The following is a 14,698-nucleotide window of genomic DNA, read 5'->3' on the forward strand; positions in this document are numbered from 1 at the left end:
CTGGGATACTGAGTGCTCCGGAGATGCCCGGAAAGGATGAGCAAGCCTTCCAGGTGATAAATGAGCAGCAAGAGAAGGCGACTCACTCACACATCCTGCTCTGGTATATACACGTCTGGTAACTGAACTGCCGGGTGTCCCGCAAGAGCTCTGTCTGCGCTGGCGTTTGGGAATGGGAGTCCGGATCTGCACACTGATGAGCCCTGCCGAGCATCCTGGGCTTGAGAGGGAGCTATGTGTGAGCTTCCAGGAGGGCTAGAGGCAGGGTTCTGCCTTGTGTGCTTTCATTTCTGATGTCTTCTGCTCTGGCTTTCCACCATGTCACACCAACCACTCTGCTCGTGTGGGTCAAAGGCCATGCTGGGACAACTGGGGCCAGCCCACATCCATGGGGGAAGAAAAGTAGCAATAATGAACTTCAAGGCACTGGTAACTGAAAACCCAGACTGCACAAGGGGCTCGTATGCAATCAGGTTCCGAAGACCATCGGTCTCCAGGTCAGCCCTCTTATCCAGCACCCACGGACTATGATTTACAACACATGTATGTATACAGTATACGACTTGTACAATGTAACATTAGTGAGTGTCTATCAGTGTGGTAACAGCTGATTTCCGCGTATCCTTTAATCTTTTATTTGCTTCTAATTTATATATAAATATATATAAAATTATTTTGCTTAAATTTATATGGTACATAATGGATGAAAAATAATGAGGACAGATATGGCTGTCTGAGGTTTTGTAGTGCAACCTGTGTGGTACATTTCAGCGTGTCTTTCAGGCAGGCTTGTTCTAAAATGAGCAGGGAGAGAGAGGGTTAAGGTAATTGCTTAATTAGCTAAGTAACATTGCTCCAAAGCCGAATGCTTTCACATTCAAAAGGTGTTAATTAGAAAAGATCATTCCCTTTTAGAAAACAAGGCATCTCAGCTTTCTAAGGCCTGGTCTACACTACAGAGCTAGGTCGACATAAGGCAGCTTACATTAACCTAACTCTGTAAGCGACTCCACTAAAATGTAGCTCCCACCGACGTAACTTGCCCACGACACCGACTTAATAACTCCACCGCTGTGAGAGGCGTAGCGCTTAGGACAACGGAGTTAGGTCGACGCAGTGTCAGTGTAGACATCGACTGTTACCATGGGCGGCGAGTTCTATGGGCCCGTGGTGCCCAGGCACCACCGGCCCAGCTCCAGCACTGGTCTCTCCCTCGGCCCTGCCTACTGCCCCCGTGTCCCCCGGACCATTTCAAACAGCCCGGGGCCCCCACTCACCACCGGCAGCACAGCGGAGCTGAGCAGCTTCCTGCCTGCTCGCTCCACGTGGCTGCCGGCCCCACCCTGTGGCTCCTGGGCGGGGTGGGTCTGTGTCCTGCCCCAAGCACCCCTGCGGCCAATAGGAAGCTGCGGGGTCAGTGCCTGGGGGTAGCAGCGCACGGAGACCTCCCGGCCCGCCCTGCTTAGGAGCCCCAGGTAAGCACCGCACCCCCCCTTACCGCCTGCCGGAGCCTGCACCCCCACCCCTTTCCCACACACACACCCCCTCTGGCCCCCAAACTCCCTCCCAGAGCCTGTACCCCAGCCCTCCGCACTCCCTCCCAGAGCCTGCACCCCTCACCCCCTCCTACACCCTCACCCCTTGCCCCAGCCCAGAGCCTACACCCAAACTCCATCCCAGAGCCTGCAACCCTCACCTCCTCCTGCACCCCTGCCCCAGCCCAGAGCCTGCACCCAGCACCCAAACTCTATCCCAGAGCCTGCACCTCAGACCCCCCTCTCTCACCCAAACTCCCTCCCAGAGCCTGCACCCCCACCCCTTTCCCACACACACACCCCCTCTGGCGCTCAAACTCCCTCCCAGAGCCTGCACCCCAGCCCTCTGCACTCCCTCCCAGAGCCTGCACCCAAACTCCCTCCCAGAGCCTGCACGCTCACCCCCTGCCCCAGCCCAGAGCCTGCACCCAGCACCCAAACTCCATCCCAGAGCCTGCACCTCAGACCCTCCTCTCCCACCCAAACTCCCTCCCAGAGCCCAACCTCTCACCCATCCTGCACCCCAATCCCCTGCCCCAGCCCAGGGCCCGTGCCCCAGACCTCCTCCCCCCCACCCACACTCCCTCCCAGAGCCTTAGGCAGGTGCGGGGTGGAGTTTGGGGGCGGGCTCTGGGCATTCTGGGCACCACCAAAATTTCTACAAACCTGCTGCCCCTGACTGTTTCTGCCTGTCAGAAGCCATCCCCCAATGCCCCACACTGACAGTGAAATCAGTGCAAGCGCTTCTGGTGAGGACGCGCACCACCGACAGGAGCATAGTGTGGATGTGCAAAAGGGATTTAATTACTGCAGTGGCTGTATGTCGACGTAACTTAGGTCGACTTAATTTTGTAGTGTAAACTTGCCCCACAGGAAGGCTGTCAGTATTCCAGCTAGTTGCCATGTTTGAAATTCAATGCTGTGTTCTCCTCTTCTCTACTTGAGCAGACTGGCACTCGGGCCCCACGGTCAGCCAGTGCAGGTGCACGCACGACTTTCAGCCTGGCTGGCTGTGTGGGTTGCCTGGGGCCCCATAAAGCAGGGGAATCTCTCCCTTTTTTGAACTGCTGGGTTGATAACATTGAGCTGCTTGGATCCAGCCTGCTGGGTGACTATTGCATATTCCATTTTGGAGGCATTTAGACCCTACCTCCTTTTGACACAGACTTTATGTAACTGTGGGAGCACAGAAGGTTCTCTGCTCCAAAGCTCCTCAGTCATGCCTTTCTTATTTTTCCTTGCGTATTTTGTTCCAACAAGTGTTAGCCCAGAGCTTGGAACGATAAGAGATTCCTACATCTGCTGTCACTAAAACAGGACCCGTGTGCTGTTGCAGCTAACCAAAGTGCAGAGTGAAATTAAGTGTTGGCACCTAAATGCCCAGCTTTGCTGGTCTCTGGGGCAGCAATTAGTCCTTGCTGATCTACCTTCAGTAAATGCATTTGTGTAGAAGCCTCATACCCAGACACTACAGAATAGCAGAGCTAAAGAGGGGAATATTGGGAATACACCCCAAAACACTCAGTCATTTTTAGGACAGCTAATTTTAAAAGCAAACTACTTCTCTGACACAGTTTCTTTAGTGACAACACTTAATCTGAGCACTGTCCTGGTCTTTCTGTTTTCCCACCAGAGGATTTTAATGTCATTCTGCTGTAAATGCTGTTGAATGTAATTCTTTGGAACAATATATTGTGTGATCCCTCTTCTCCTACACAGGAATAAAACATGGATTCAGGAGTTTTAAAATGCATCATGCTGAAGTGTCGTCACTTACTCCACTGGGCTGCCCCTGGGGCTCGGGAAATGCTCTGTGCGAAGCTGGAGGCGTGGGGGGCAGTGGGCACCGCAGGGCAGTGGCAGCTGGGTGGGTTGGAGATGCTCTTCTATGGGGGGCTCTGGGTGCTTCCTGTGAGGATTGGGAGCTGATAAGAGTTTGAGGAGTCTGTCACTGGGGTAGCCAGGGGTGTTGGGTCCCCAGGTTTCTTTTTCAAGATGGGGGGTGTCTCAGCCATTGAAGGGATGTGCTGGGAGGTGGCACAGAGGTAGCAAGCCCCAGTGTAGCTCCACTGGCATGTATGTGGCGCCAGCCCTGGCAGAGGGTTCCCCTGTGCTAATTCACCCAGGTCCTTCAGGGTAACTGGCTCCTTTTCCCCTTACGCTGCACAATGACCACATGTCGGGTTCAAGGAGCTTTGGGAACTATTTGCTAAGTAGCAGGCTGCCTGTGCCCTCTGAATCCTGTCCTTGTTCCCATCATTTGCCCTGTCCTTCCTCCCCGGGTCCTCCTTAAGTCATGGTGAATGGGAAGTGCAGGGGGGCCCAGGCACTGGTGAGTGAGAGGGGCAGCAGGGCCAGGCAAACGCCACTGGGAGTCAGGTGGAGCCAGGTAATGGCAAACAGGGGGGAAGGGGGTCAGTGAGACAGTCTTCCTGGTTGCTGCCAGTGTTATGGAAGCGTTTGAGAGCCCCTGATCTAGAGGGTGATCCAGCCACTGTCGGGGAGAGCTGCAGGACTTTGCTGAATGGTGCCAAGGTGTAGCTGGCCTGGGAGATCCCAGTAGGGATGGGGCCTCACGAAGGAAAAGGCCGCAGCCCTGCAGGGACCAGCTCTGAGCAACTTGGTTGCCTAGGACACCAGCCCAGCCTGTAGCCCTTCTGCAGTGCGCCACCTGCCCCCATTACAGGGCCTGAGACCCAAGAGGAGGATTTCCCAGCCATCCAGTTACTCCACCCTCTCTAGCAGCAAGGGCAGGGCGCCTTGTGGCTAAGGCTCTTGCCTGACATTATAGATTTGTCTCCCCCTTGCAGGCAGATAGCTCTGCTGTCTGCCCCCACCCCTATCTCTCTCAGGAGCCCTCCTGGTGCCCTGCGCCTCAACCTGGACACCTGGCATCTCACAGTCCTGCCATTGCACAACCTCACGAGCTTGACAGCTTGAGGCTGAGCCTCTGAGCGGTTTCCTTAGCCTCTTAGGTCCCGAGTCCTAAGAGCTGCTGCCTCCGTGCAGTCGGCAAGGTCAGGTCCCATCTGATGCCTGCTCCAGCTAGGGTCCTGCTTGGGCAGAGAGATGGGATTGGCCTCTCCCGCAGCACATGTGTTTTCTCTTCCACCTTGCAGGGTCCCACAGTCACAACTGCGATCAGAGTCTATGGGGCCTTTGCCATACGGGCTCCTCCCTGGATGTCTGGCTCTGCAACCCGCTTCTAAGAGACACATTAACACTGTTGTTTTGAAGGTGTTTGCAGGGCCACTGGCCCTTTATTTACTACCTGCCTCTGCCCCCACCACCTCTTTGTGTACTAAAGGATCCCTGACTCCGGTGGGGATATGTTTGGTTTGTTTGAATTCAACCTGGGGTTTCTTGCATGCGACACTGAATGTTAATCAGATTTTGTTAGTACCTCCCCTCTAGTGCTTTTTAAATTACACCATTGGTACATTAAGAAGATCCTGCTTGTATTACATTATTTGTAGCATTGGCCAACACATAATTAACAGTGCTATAACCAGAGGCCAGAGTTTAAAGTATAAGCTCAGATAAAATGCTGATAGACATGGCATGAGAAGACAAGACAATCAAACGAGACTGCACCTTCAGACTTAACTGCATTTCCTGACAGGAGAGTGCCTGAGAAACTGCCAGCTCTCTGAACTCCTTTCTCCCTTAGATTTTCTTCCTATAGGACCTTACTTACCACTTCTCAGAGTTGGTGAAAGTTGGCTTTTTTGAAGTCCATTTGTCGTTATTCTGCTGCTCTCGCTCCTTCCTTTCCTTGGAATCATGAAATCTCTCATTTCCTGATCACATGCACTTAAATTGTCTTCCACCTTCAGATTTACAACCAATTCCTCCCTGTTGGTCAGAGTCAGGTCTAAAATAGCTGTCCCCCTCATTACTTCCTCCACTTTCTGAAACAAAAAGTGATCCTCAGTACATTCCAAGGGCTTACTGGAAATTTTGTGTTTTGCCATATTACTTTTTCAACAGATGTCTGGGTAATTCAAGACCCGCATCACTACCAGGTCTTGTGTTTTAGATATTTGTTCTAGAATGACTCATCCATCTCTCCTTCCTGATGTGGTGGTCTATAGTAGACCCCCCTCATACCACCCTATTTTCTCCCTTGTATGTGTACCCAGAGACTTTCAGCTGGTTTGCCTCTCACCTGCTCTGGATCTCAGAACACATGTATATATTCTTGATATATAAAGCAACTCCTCCTCCCTTTTTTCCCGGCCTGTCCTTCCTGAACAAGCTATAGCTCTCTATATCAATATTCCATACATGAAATTTATCCAATCAAGCCTCTGTGATGCCAATTAAGTCATAATTTAGCTTATGGACTAATGCTTCCAGTTCTTCCTTATTTATTCCATATACTCCTTGCATTTGTCCATAAACATCTAAGATGTTGAACTGATTTCCCCACTGATTTCCCACTTGTTCCTCCGATGACCCTATTCTAATTTTCCATGTCCGACTCCTCCCACACCCAGCATCTAGCCCTCTGTTAAGGTCACCTTTTTTATGTTTACCTTTAGGCTTTAGTCACATGCCCCCCTTGAACCTAGTTTAAAACCCTCCTCGCTAGGTTGGTGAAAATGCTCCTCCCTGTCTTGGTCAGGTGGGTGGTCCTTCCTTACTCATCAGACCTACTCACTGTGTGTATCAGAGTCAGATCTGCTGACCGGAGTGACAAAAATATTTTCCCTATGGTTTACTCCTTTTAGCATAGCCCAGGGCTGGGAAAGAAGGAGACGAATTCTGCTGTGGCTCATGCAGCAGCCTCAGAACTATTAACTAAGCACAGATCACAGCAATGTTATTGCAGCTGCTGATGTCCAAACCAGAACAAGCCCAGTGTGACTCTCTGACCACAAGGTTGTTTCTCAGGAAAAGTCTTTTTCCTTGTGAAACGAGCTTATTTGAGCCAGTCAGTGAAGCCGCAGAACTGCGCAGCGATCGCATCCCATTTCCAACAGGAGTTGTTTCAGGGAAATTCCATGGCCTGTTATACAGGAGGCCAGGCCCTTTCTGACCTTGGAGTCTTGGCCATTTTGCAGTTGCATCTGACAGCAGAACTGCACTTTGACGTTGTCACAGATCCACAGATGTGGTGCTCTCGCACAGCTCTGGAGCAGTCCCCGGGAGGGTCCCCTTCAGTGTGTCAACCCCCTTAGGGGCACACTCTCGCCCCTTGGCTTCATCGCCTCCTGGGACCCAACTTTGGAGCCTTCAGCACCCCTGCTTCACGCCGTGAGCTCCCCTCAGCAAATCCATCTGGATTGGACACCTGGGGGGAGACTTCACTCCCAAAAGGAACCATGCACTCCCAACTTCCTTAATCTGGAGTGACTCTCAGACAGTGTTGTACAAACATAAGGGTTTATTAGACGTCTAGAACACAGCATAGAATGTCCTTAGTTAATAGAGACTGGAAAGTTACAGCAAAGTATATCTGGACCCTCTCTGACCCCCCTCTTGAATCCTAGTCCAGAAAATTCTCTCCCTCTTCTAGCAGCCCAACACTTAAGCTCACCTGATCCCTCCTCTGTCCTTTGTCCTTGTTCCAGGACAAACCTCTTCACCTAGCCCTCCCCATTAGCCTTTTGTTCTCCAGCTGGTCACACCCAGCTGGCTTCCTGTGGAGGAGTCACCCTCCATGGTCATTAGTTACTCGGTACCAAACATCTGGCCAATTGGAGTGGCCACATTGTCTTTTTTGAGCTCTCCATGGCATGGGCTCCAGGCCCCAGTCAGCCAGGTGTCAGTCACGCCTGTATCTCTGGGTCACTGCAAAGAGTAAACAACCTTTTCCCACCATCTAGTTAACCAGGCACCACACAGGGGAAACTGAATCACACACAAGATTCATACAAAACATTACAAAAATTTCCCACAGTCACAGATGTTACAGCACTGGCAGAGTTTCCCAAATGCCCAAGGAACAGCCTATACCAAGACAGACAATGCCTATTTTTAAAACCTCCACTCTGGTTAAGGTTTGTGCCTTGGGCCTGTTGGGTACATTTGGACCCTGCTGTTGGTGGCTGGTTAGACTTGTAAGCTCCTTGGTCCAGGGACTTCATTTTCCTGTGTGTGGAGTCCAGGGCTGAGCTCGGGGCAGCAGGCCCTGAACAAACATGGGCTAGGCCCCTCCTGGGGGGTTGATTCTTCCTCACTGATGCTGGGTCTATTCCCTGGGCCCTGAGGCAGGAACTGCAGGGGCTGGTGACCCGGGTTCACTCTGTTTTCTGTGCAGGGCAGGATCCTACCCCATGGGCCTTGGGGCTCCCTGCAGACTGGTCCCCGGCGCGACGGCCCTGTCCCGGGGGCTGGCGTGGGGTGGGGGTGGGTTGGAAAAGAGAGGAGCCCCGTAGGGGAGGGTCTGCAGTGCCCGGCGGCCAGGCTGGGGAGGCGCGCGGGGCTCCGGGCGGGGATGGGGGCTGAGGGGCGGGGAGGGGCCCGGCCGGCCGGCGCCCGGGTCTCCCGGTTTGGGCCGCTCCAGCCACCGCTCCCGGCCCACTTGGCTTCCCGCCGCCTCTCGTAAGTTTCCGCTTCGCGCCGTCGCTAGGCAGCGGCTACACGTGCCCACCAATGAGAGCGCGGAGGGGCCGCCGCGTTCCACGGTTGCTGCGCGACCCCGGCCGGGGCGTTCCAGAGTCGCTGCGGAGCGGCCGGCCGGTCCCGCCCCGCCGAGCCGTTTGCCCCGGAGCCAGGCCCCTGCCCGGCAGGTGAGTCAGACCCTCCCCCGCTGCAGGGGCTGGATCGGGGGCATCTGGGGCAGGAGCCCGAGCGGGGCCCCCCGAACGCACGCCTGGGGGGTGCGCCCGCCCACCCGGGACCCGGAGCCCCTGGGAGCACCCGACCCCGGGACCCGGAGCCCCTGGGAGCACCCGACCCTGGAACCCAGAGCCCCTGCCCTGGACCAGGCCCCCTTGGAACATCTCCCCCCCCACCCCACCCCCCACCCCGCGATCTCTGAGCTTCTGTCCTGGGCCGGACCCCCTGGGAGCACCCCACCCTGGAACCCAGAGCCCCTGCCCTGGACCAGGCCCCCTTGGAACATCTCCCCCCCGCCCCGCGATCCCTGAGCTTCTGTCCAGGGCCGGAACCCCTGGGAGCACCCCACCCTGGAACCCAGAGCCCCTGCCCTGGACCAGGCCCCCTTGGAACATCTCCCCCCCCACCCCACCCCCCACCCCGCGATCTCTGAGCTTCTGTCCTGGGCCGGACCCCCTGGGAGCACCCCACCCTGGAACCCAGAGCCCCTGCCCTGGACCAGGCCCCCTTGGAACATCTCCCCCCCCACCCCACCCCCCGCCCCGCGATCTCTGAGCTTCTGTCCTGGGCCGGACCCCCTGGGAGCACCCAACCCCGGCACCCGGAGACCCTGCCCTGGGCCAAGCCCCCTGGTAGCATCCACTGTCCTGGGACCTGGAGACTTGACTGGGCCCCTCACTTGGGTGCACTCACCCTGGGGAGCCTGGCACCCACATAAGAGTCTGCCGCCCCAGTTGAGATGGGGAGGGGACTGGTCCCAGTATGCAATGCTCCCTTGCCAGCCAAATGACCTTCATTAGTGAGGGCAGCATGAACCTCTGGGCCTCTCTCTAGGGGCCCACTTCTCCCCTGCCAGCCCCCAGCCTGGTGACCCCTCTGCCTGTGTGCGGAAGGGGTGTAACACGCCACTAAATTACACCCCCCTCCCCAACATGCTGATACACCCACTGAGCACTCACTTTGCTCTAGGGTAGATGGCACACCGGCTCTCATTCCATCCCTCTTTCACCACCCGTCCCTGCAGGACGCAGGCACCACTTACAGCCACATGAGTGTTCCCAGGTACCTGCCGAGGTGCTGGGGTGGCTCCGGGTTGGGCAAAGCTTGGGTCCCCTGGTTCCATTACTCCCACGGAGGGTTGTGGGTACCACACCACCCCTGCATGCATATGGTTGGCTGCTGCTTATGATGCCTGCAGGCAGATCTGCCTCTGGAATGCTATCCTCCATCCCATGCCCAGTGTTTGTGAGGAAAGTATGGGCACTTGGGTTGAGTCTCTTTCAGCGTGCTCACCAGGGGCAGGAGCTCTCACATTGGCCTAGTTCTTAGCAGTTGCAGGATCCCAGCCCCATTGCTGGCCAATTGGCCACTCAAGGGTGAATTAGCTTTTAAAGCTGAAGCAGAGCAGGAAACGTGGATTCTCCCTGTGGGGGCAGAAGCAATGGGATAGATGTCTGAACACCTTAGGTCAGGAGCAGGGGCTGTCAAGCATAGTCCACAAACAGATCTTTGGTTGTCCTCTCTCGCACATCCTTGGCCTTTTGAGCAGGACTGGGAACTGCTGCGTACAGAGATCTTCAAATGCATTTGCTTTGGAACTGGCCCCTGGGCCAGCCTCTCCCCACGGCTCCTCAGTTAGAACTTGGTGTGTGTGCAGAAGCTGGAATGGTAAAATCCCTCCTCCAGCATTACATGTTTCTCAAACCCAATCAAGTGATGAGTTCTGTCACCCTGCTGCCTCCCACTCCTTGGTATCTCTGCACAGGGGCCTGTTTGGGCAGCATGCCAGAGACACACTATCACCAGGTTCTGCTCCCCTCAACCCTGGGCCACGGTGCCACTGCTGAGTTAGCACCTAGCTCCAGGGACACTTGAGTCTGGGTCGAAGCCTCTGCCATGCTGAGATGCTGGATGAGCTGCACTGTCAGGCAGGGCAGGTCTGGGCAGATCTCCCTGCCCAGCCATGTGTGCTCTGGACATACTGATGCTGAGAAATCTGTTGGCGTTCAGTGAGCGGGAACAGTCTGGGCTGGCGGGGCGGGGGAGAAGCTGGCACTGCGTGTGGAGGACTCATTCCCTGCCTAGCAGACAGGTTGGCTGCAGTGTCACCAACTTTCAGGATTTTATCGCCAGTTTCACAATAAGTGTGTTTTCCTTAAAGCCCCAGGTCCTGGAGTCAGGTGATGATGTGAAAATTTCATCTTTAATTTAAAGACGTCAATTTCTTGCCTTTCTGATGCCAGAGAAAAACCTGAAAATGGCCCTAAAAGGCAAATAAAGCACACCATGACTGTTGTAAATCAATATCATAATTTGGGGGGCCGCTACCGGAGCCTCTCCATTAGCTGTTACTAGTGTCGGGAGCTGTGACACACAAGCAAACAGTTCTGAGTCCATCCAGCAGAGGGCAGCGCTGCACAGTCCTAGTCCAGTTTGCTATGGCCTATATGTTCAAAAGAGACATTGATTTTTGGGGCCCAGTATGAGCCACCCCCCAGAGGCATGAGTTCCAAAAAGTGCTGAGCCTGCGCTCAGTGAAACTCCACCCCGCTTTGAGGTGTCTGCAGTTGGGCCCCCAGTCACTGGTTCCTCTTGAGAACTTAAGCCCACGTTTGAATGATTTCCTCTGACGCTGCCACATGCTGCCTGTGACCCATTTCTGGCATCTGCACCTCCTCCGGTCTTGGGAAAGAGGCAGCTGGAATGTCCTAGGTCCTAGCTGGGCGAGCGGAGCCAACCGCAGCCGTATCCATACAGACAGTCGTGGCTGTCACAGGCACTGCACTCAGGAGCTTCTGCACCAAACACACGCATCTAACACAGGAGGTCAGGGGAACTTCTGCAGGTGGGAGTTAGTGGCAGGCTGGCATGTGCCCTCGGTGGCCAATAGAGGGCGACACGCCCACGTGCACAAAGTCCAGTCACTGCAGAGCGTCAGCCTGCCCTCAGCAGTGGCAGGAGTAAGCCGCGTGAGCTGCCGCAGGAAGGTCCCACAAGAGCCACTTGCCCCAGGGCAGCACGGAGGGGAATTGACCCACTTGCTGCTGCGCTTTTGTGTTCCAGGGCCAGGCAGCATGACCGACACGGAGCTGGAAGAGGGCGGAGCCACCCTGGAGCTCGAGGATGAGAATGGCACCAAATCCAGTAAGGGCATGGCCTGCGGGTGGGGATTTACACCTCCCTTGTGCCAGCACAGAGCTCCCACACACCCGGTAGTGCCTGGTCAGGGGCGCTGCCGTGACCAATGGCCTTGGGGGGTGCGGGGTGGCACCCGGGGCGTGGACATTTCCAGCTGCAGTTAACTCTGTTTCCTTAAGCGAATTGGGGGATGGTGGAAGGTGCCAGTGTGGCAGCCCCAGAGCCTGAAACCCACAGCCCAGCTCAGACACTGCTGAGCGAGCTACCCTCCCAGAGCACCCAGCTGAGACCGAGCGCAGCGGGCACATGGCCATGTGCCACAACCGATGAGGGGCAGCCGGGGGCACAAAGAAAGGGGCGGGGTTTGGGGTTCATTTGATTGTATTACAGTCAACATCACAAACACATCTCACCTGTCTGCACACACACAGATATGAACACACATACCCAGAGCTCACCCGCCAGGGCGTGGACACACACACACGCAGAGCTCAATCTCCAAAGGCACAGAAACACAGGGCTAAAATTATACACGTGCAAACACCTGTCTGCAAGTCCCCACCCCCAAGTCTCCCCAAGGGGTTTCACAGGAGGTCACGGCATTTCGTTGGTGACTCCTTACAACGTGCCGCCCACTGCTGCGTCTCTCTGGCTGCTGTAGTGGGGCAGAGGAGCTGACGGTCTCCGTATCAGCCTGTGAGCAGAGGCAGCAAGAAGGCATCTCAGAGCTGGAGCCGCAGGGTACATTGCAGCTGCCATGTCCCAAAGCAATGGCAGGCTGGTGCACAGGGTGGGAGGGAAGGGTGTGTACACACCCACACCCACAGTCTGGGGCACTGGCGGGAGAGCAGCGTGACTCCAGCCCATTGGCTCAGCACAGCCTTGGGTGTGTTCCACCTGACACCGTATGTCTGACCTTTAGCCCATCAGCCCTCACGCTGCTCTGGGAAGGGCGGCGAATGCTCTTGTCATCCCCAGGCCCCAGGAGAGGAAGCAGTGGCTATGCAGTGACAGAACTGGGAGTAGAACCCAGGAGTCCTGCTGCTTTTCTCATACCTTATCACCACAGACCTGTGCATCTCTGCTTCTCCATGGGTTTGTGTGATCCCACCAAATCGCAGCAGAGGGCAACACCCTTCCCAGCAACTTACCGCTGACCTGAGACAGAGAGAGGGAAGCCCAGGGTGGCCTGGTTTCGTGGGCACCGAGGAAAGAATGTGGTGGAAGGGCAGGTCTGTCAGGTTCTGCATACAGTCAGAAATGTTCAAATCTCAAATTAGATTAGATTTCTCTTAGATTTACTTTCCTAAAATACCAGTTGTGTTGCTCCTAGCCTGATTCTACAGGCACATGCACACACACGCACAAACACGAACACACATGGGCAGGAACATGCAGATACACGCTGATCTCTGGTTTGCACTTCTCAGGTTATTAGGAAAACCTGCCCAAGGAGCTGGAAATGTGGAAGCATCTTGTCAGGGTTCCTTCCCCACTCTGAACTCTGGGGTACAGATGTGGGGACCCGCATGAAAGACCCCCTAAGCTTATTTCTACCAGCTTAGGTTAAAAAATTCCCCAAAACACAAATCTCTATTTGTCCTTGGACTGTGGTATGCTGCCACCACCAAGTGATTTAGACAAAGAATCAGGGAAAGGACCGCTTGGAGTTCCTATTCCCACAAAATATCCCTCCAAGCCTATACCCCCTTTCCTGGGGAGGCTTGAAAAATAAACAAGGTGAGCACAAACCAGACCCTTGGGTTTGTAGGACACTAAAAACCCAATCAGATTCTTAAAAAACAGAACTTTATTATAAAGGGAAAAAAAGTAAAAGAATCACCTCTTTAAAATCAGGATGGAAGGTAATTTTACAGGACAATCAGATTCAAAACACAGAGGATTGCCCTCTAGGCAAAACTTAAAAGTTACCAAAACCAGGGATAAACCTCCCTCTAGCACAAGGAAAATTCACAAGCTAAAACAAAAGATAAACTAACGCATTTCCTTGCTTTACTTACAATTTTTGTAATCTAGATGCTTAGTTCAAGTAAGGCTTTGGGAGATGTATTTTCCCTGTCCTGATTCCTCGCTGACCCAGAGAGAATCAACAAAGAGAACAAAGCAAAAAACTTCCCCACAGATCTGAAAGTATCTTCTCCCCTTATTGGTCCTTTTGGTCAGGTGCCAACCAGGTTACCTGAGCTTCTTAACCCTTTACAGGTAAGGAGGGATTTTATGGTACCCGTAGCCATATGTTTATGACAAACCTAGACAGAGGCAGCCCTAAAGCTCCCCTGCTCTGGGGGGTGGAGGCCATGACATGAGCCTCTCTCTGCAGGACAGGTGGGGATTAAAGCTGCGGGGCTGTAAGGCTTGTCCCTGTCTGGCCTGCTGGGGTATGTGGGTACTGACCAGATGCTGCCACCCCTGCAGATCTGGAGACAGCGGAGCCGCCATCCTGTCCTGAGACTGCAGGCACCCGGGCAAAGGACCATTGTGATTCCCTATTGGACTCCATCGACACTCAGCTCAGCCAGCTGCAGGTGTGTGGGGAGGGGCTGGGAAGCCCCGAGGAAGGGGCAATTGCTGTGGGTCAGAGGAGGCGTCTGAAATGTGGCAGGTCTGGAGGATTGGTCTCAGGATTCAGCTTATGCACCAACCACTCAGGCAGCTGGCTGGTGTGGGCCAGTACCTGCCCAGGGCCAGTGGCTAGCGGGGAGTGGTGCCTGCCCAGGGATCCGGCCACCTGGCTGGCATGGGATGGTGCCTGCCCAGGGATCCAGCCACCTGGCTGGCATGGGGTGGTGCCTGCCTGGGACACGACCACCCGGCTAGAGTGAGGTGGTGCCTGCCTGGGGACCTGGCCACTTGGCTGGCTTGTGCCCAAGGACCTGATGGCCAGTGTCTCTGTCTGGACACACATCTCCCATCATGAGCCCCAGGTGCAGTCTCTGTCGTGTGGTGGATCTGTGCCGAATGGGTTTGTTTCATGCACACGCACCCCCCTGCTATTCTGGACGCTGCGTAACCAGGAGGGGGGGCGCGGGTATAGAATCATAGAATCATAGAATATCAGGGTTGGAAGGGACCCCAGAAGGTCATCTAGTCCAACCCCCTGCTCGAAGCAGGACCAATTCCCAGTTAAATCATCCCAGCCAGGGCTTTGTCAAGCCTGACCTTAAAAACCTCTAAGGAAGGAGATTCTACCACCTCCCTAGGTAACGCATTCCAGTGTT

The 14,698-nt window shown here is 54.7% G+C and overlaps 1 protein-coding gene across 1 annotated transcript in view; it reads left to right on the forward strand.

The window, feature by feature from the left end:
- Positions 1-8,160: 8,160 nt before the first annotated feature.
- LOC141999369 (uncharacterized) overlaps positions 8,161-14,698 on the forward strand; it is a 73,362-nt gene continuing 66,824 nt past the window's right edge. Inside the window, exons 1-3 of the mRNA XM_074972714.1 lie at positions 8,161-8,272; positions 11,385-11,465; positions 13,896-14,005. Of these exons, the coding sequence (XP_074828815.1) occupies positions 11,396-11,465; positions 13,896-14,005 (180 nt within the window). The 5' untranslated portion in view covers positions 8,161-8,272; positions 11,385-11,395. The remainder of the gene's footprint in view (positions 8,273-11,384; positions 11,466-13,895; positions 14,006-14,698) is intronic.

This window comes from Natator depressus, chromosome 15 (genome assembly GCF_965152275.1).
Source record: "Natator depressus isolate rNatDep1 chromosome 15, rNatDep2.hap1, whole genome shotgun sequence".
Lineage (NCBI taxonomy): Eukaryota > Metazoa > Chordata > Testudines > Cheloniidae > Natator > Natator depressus.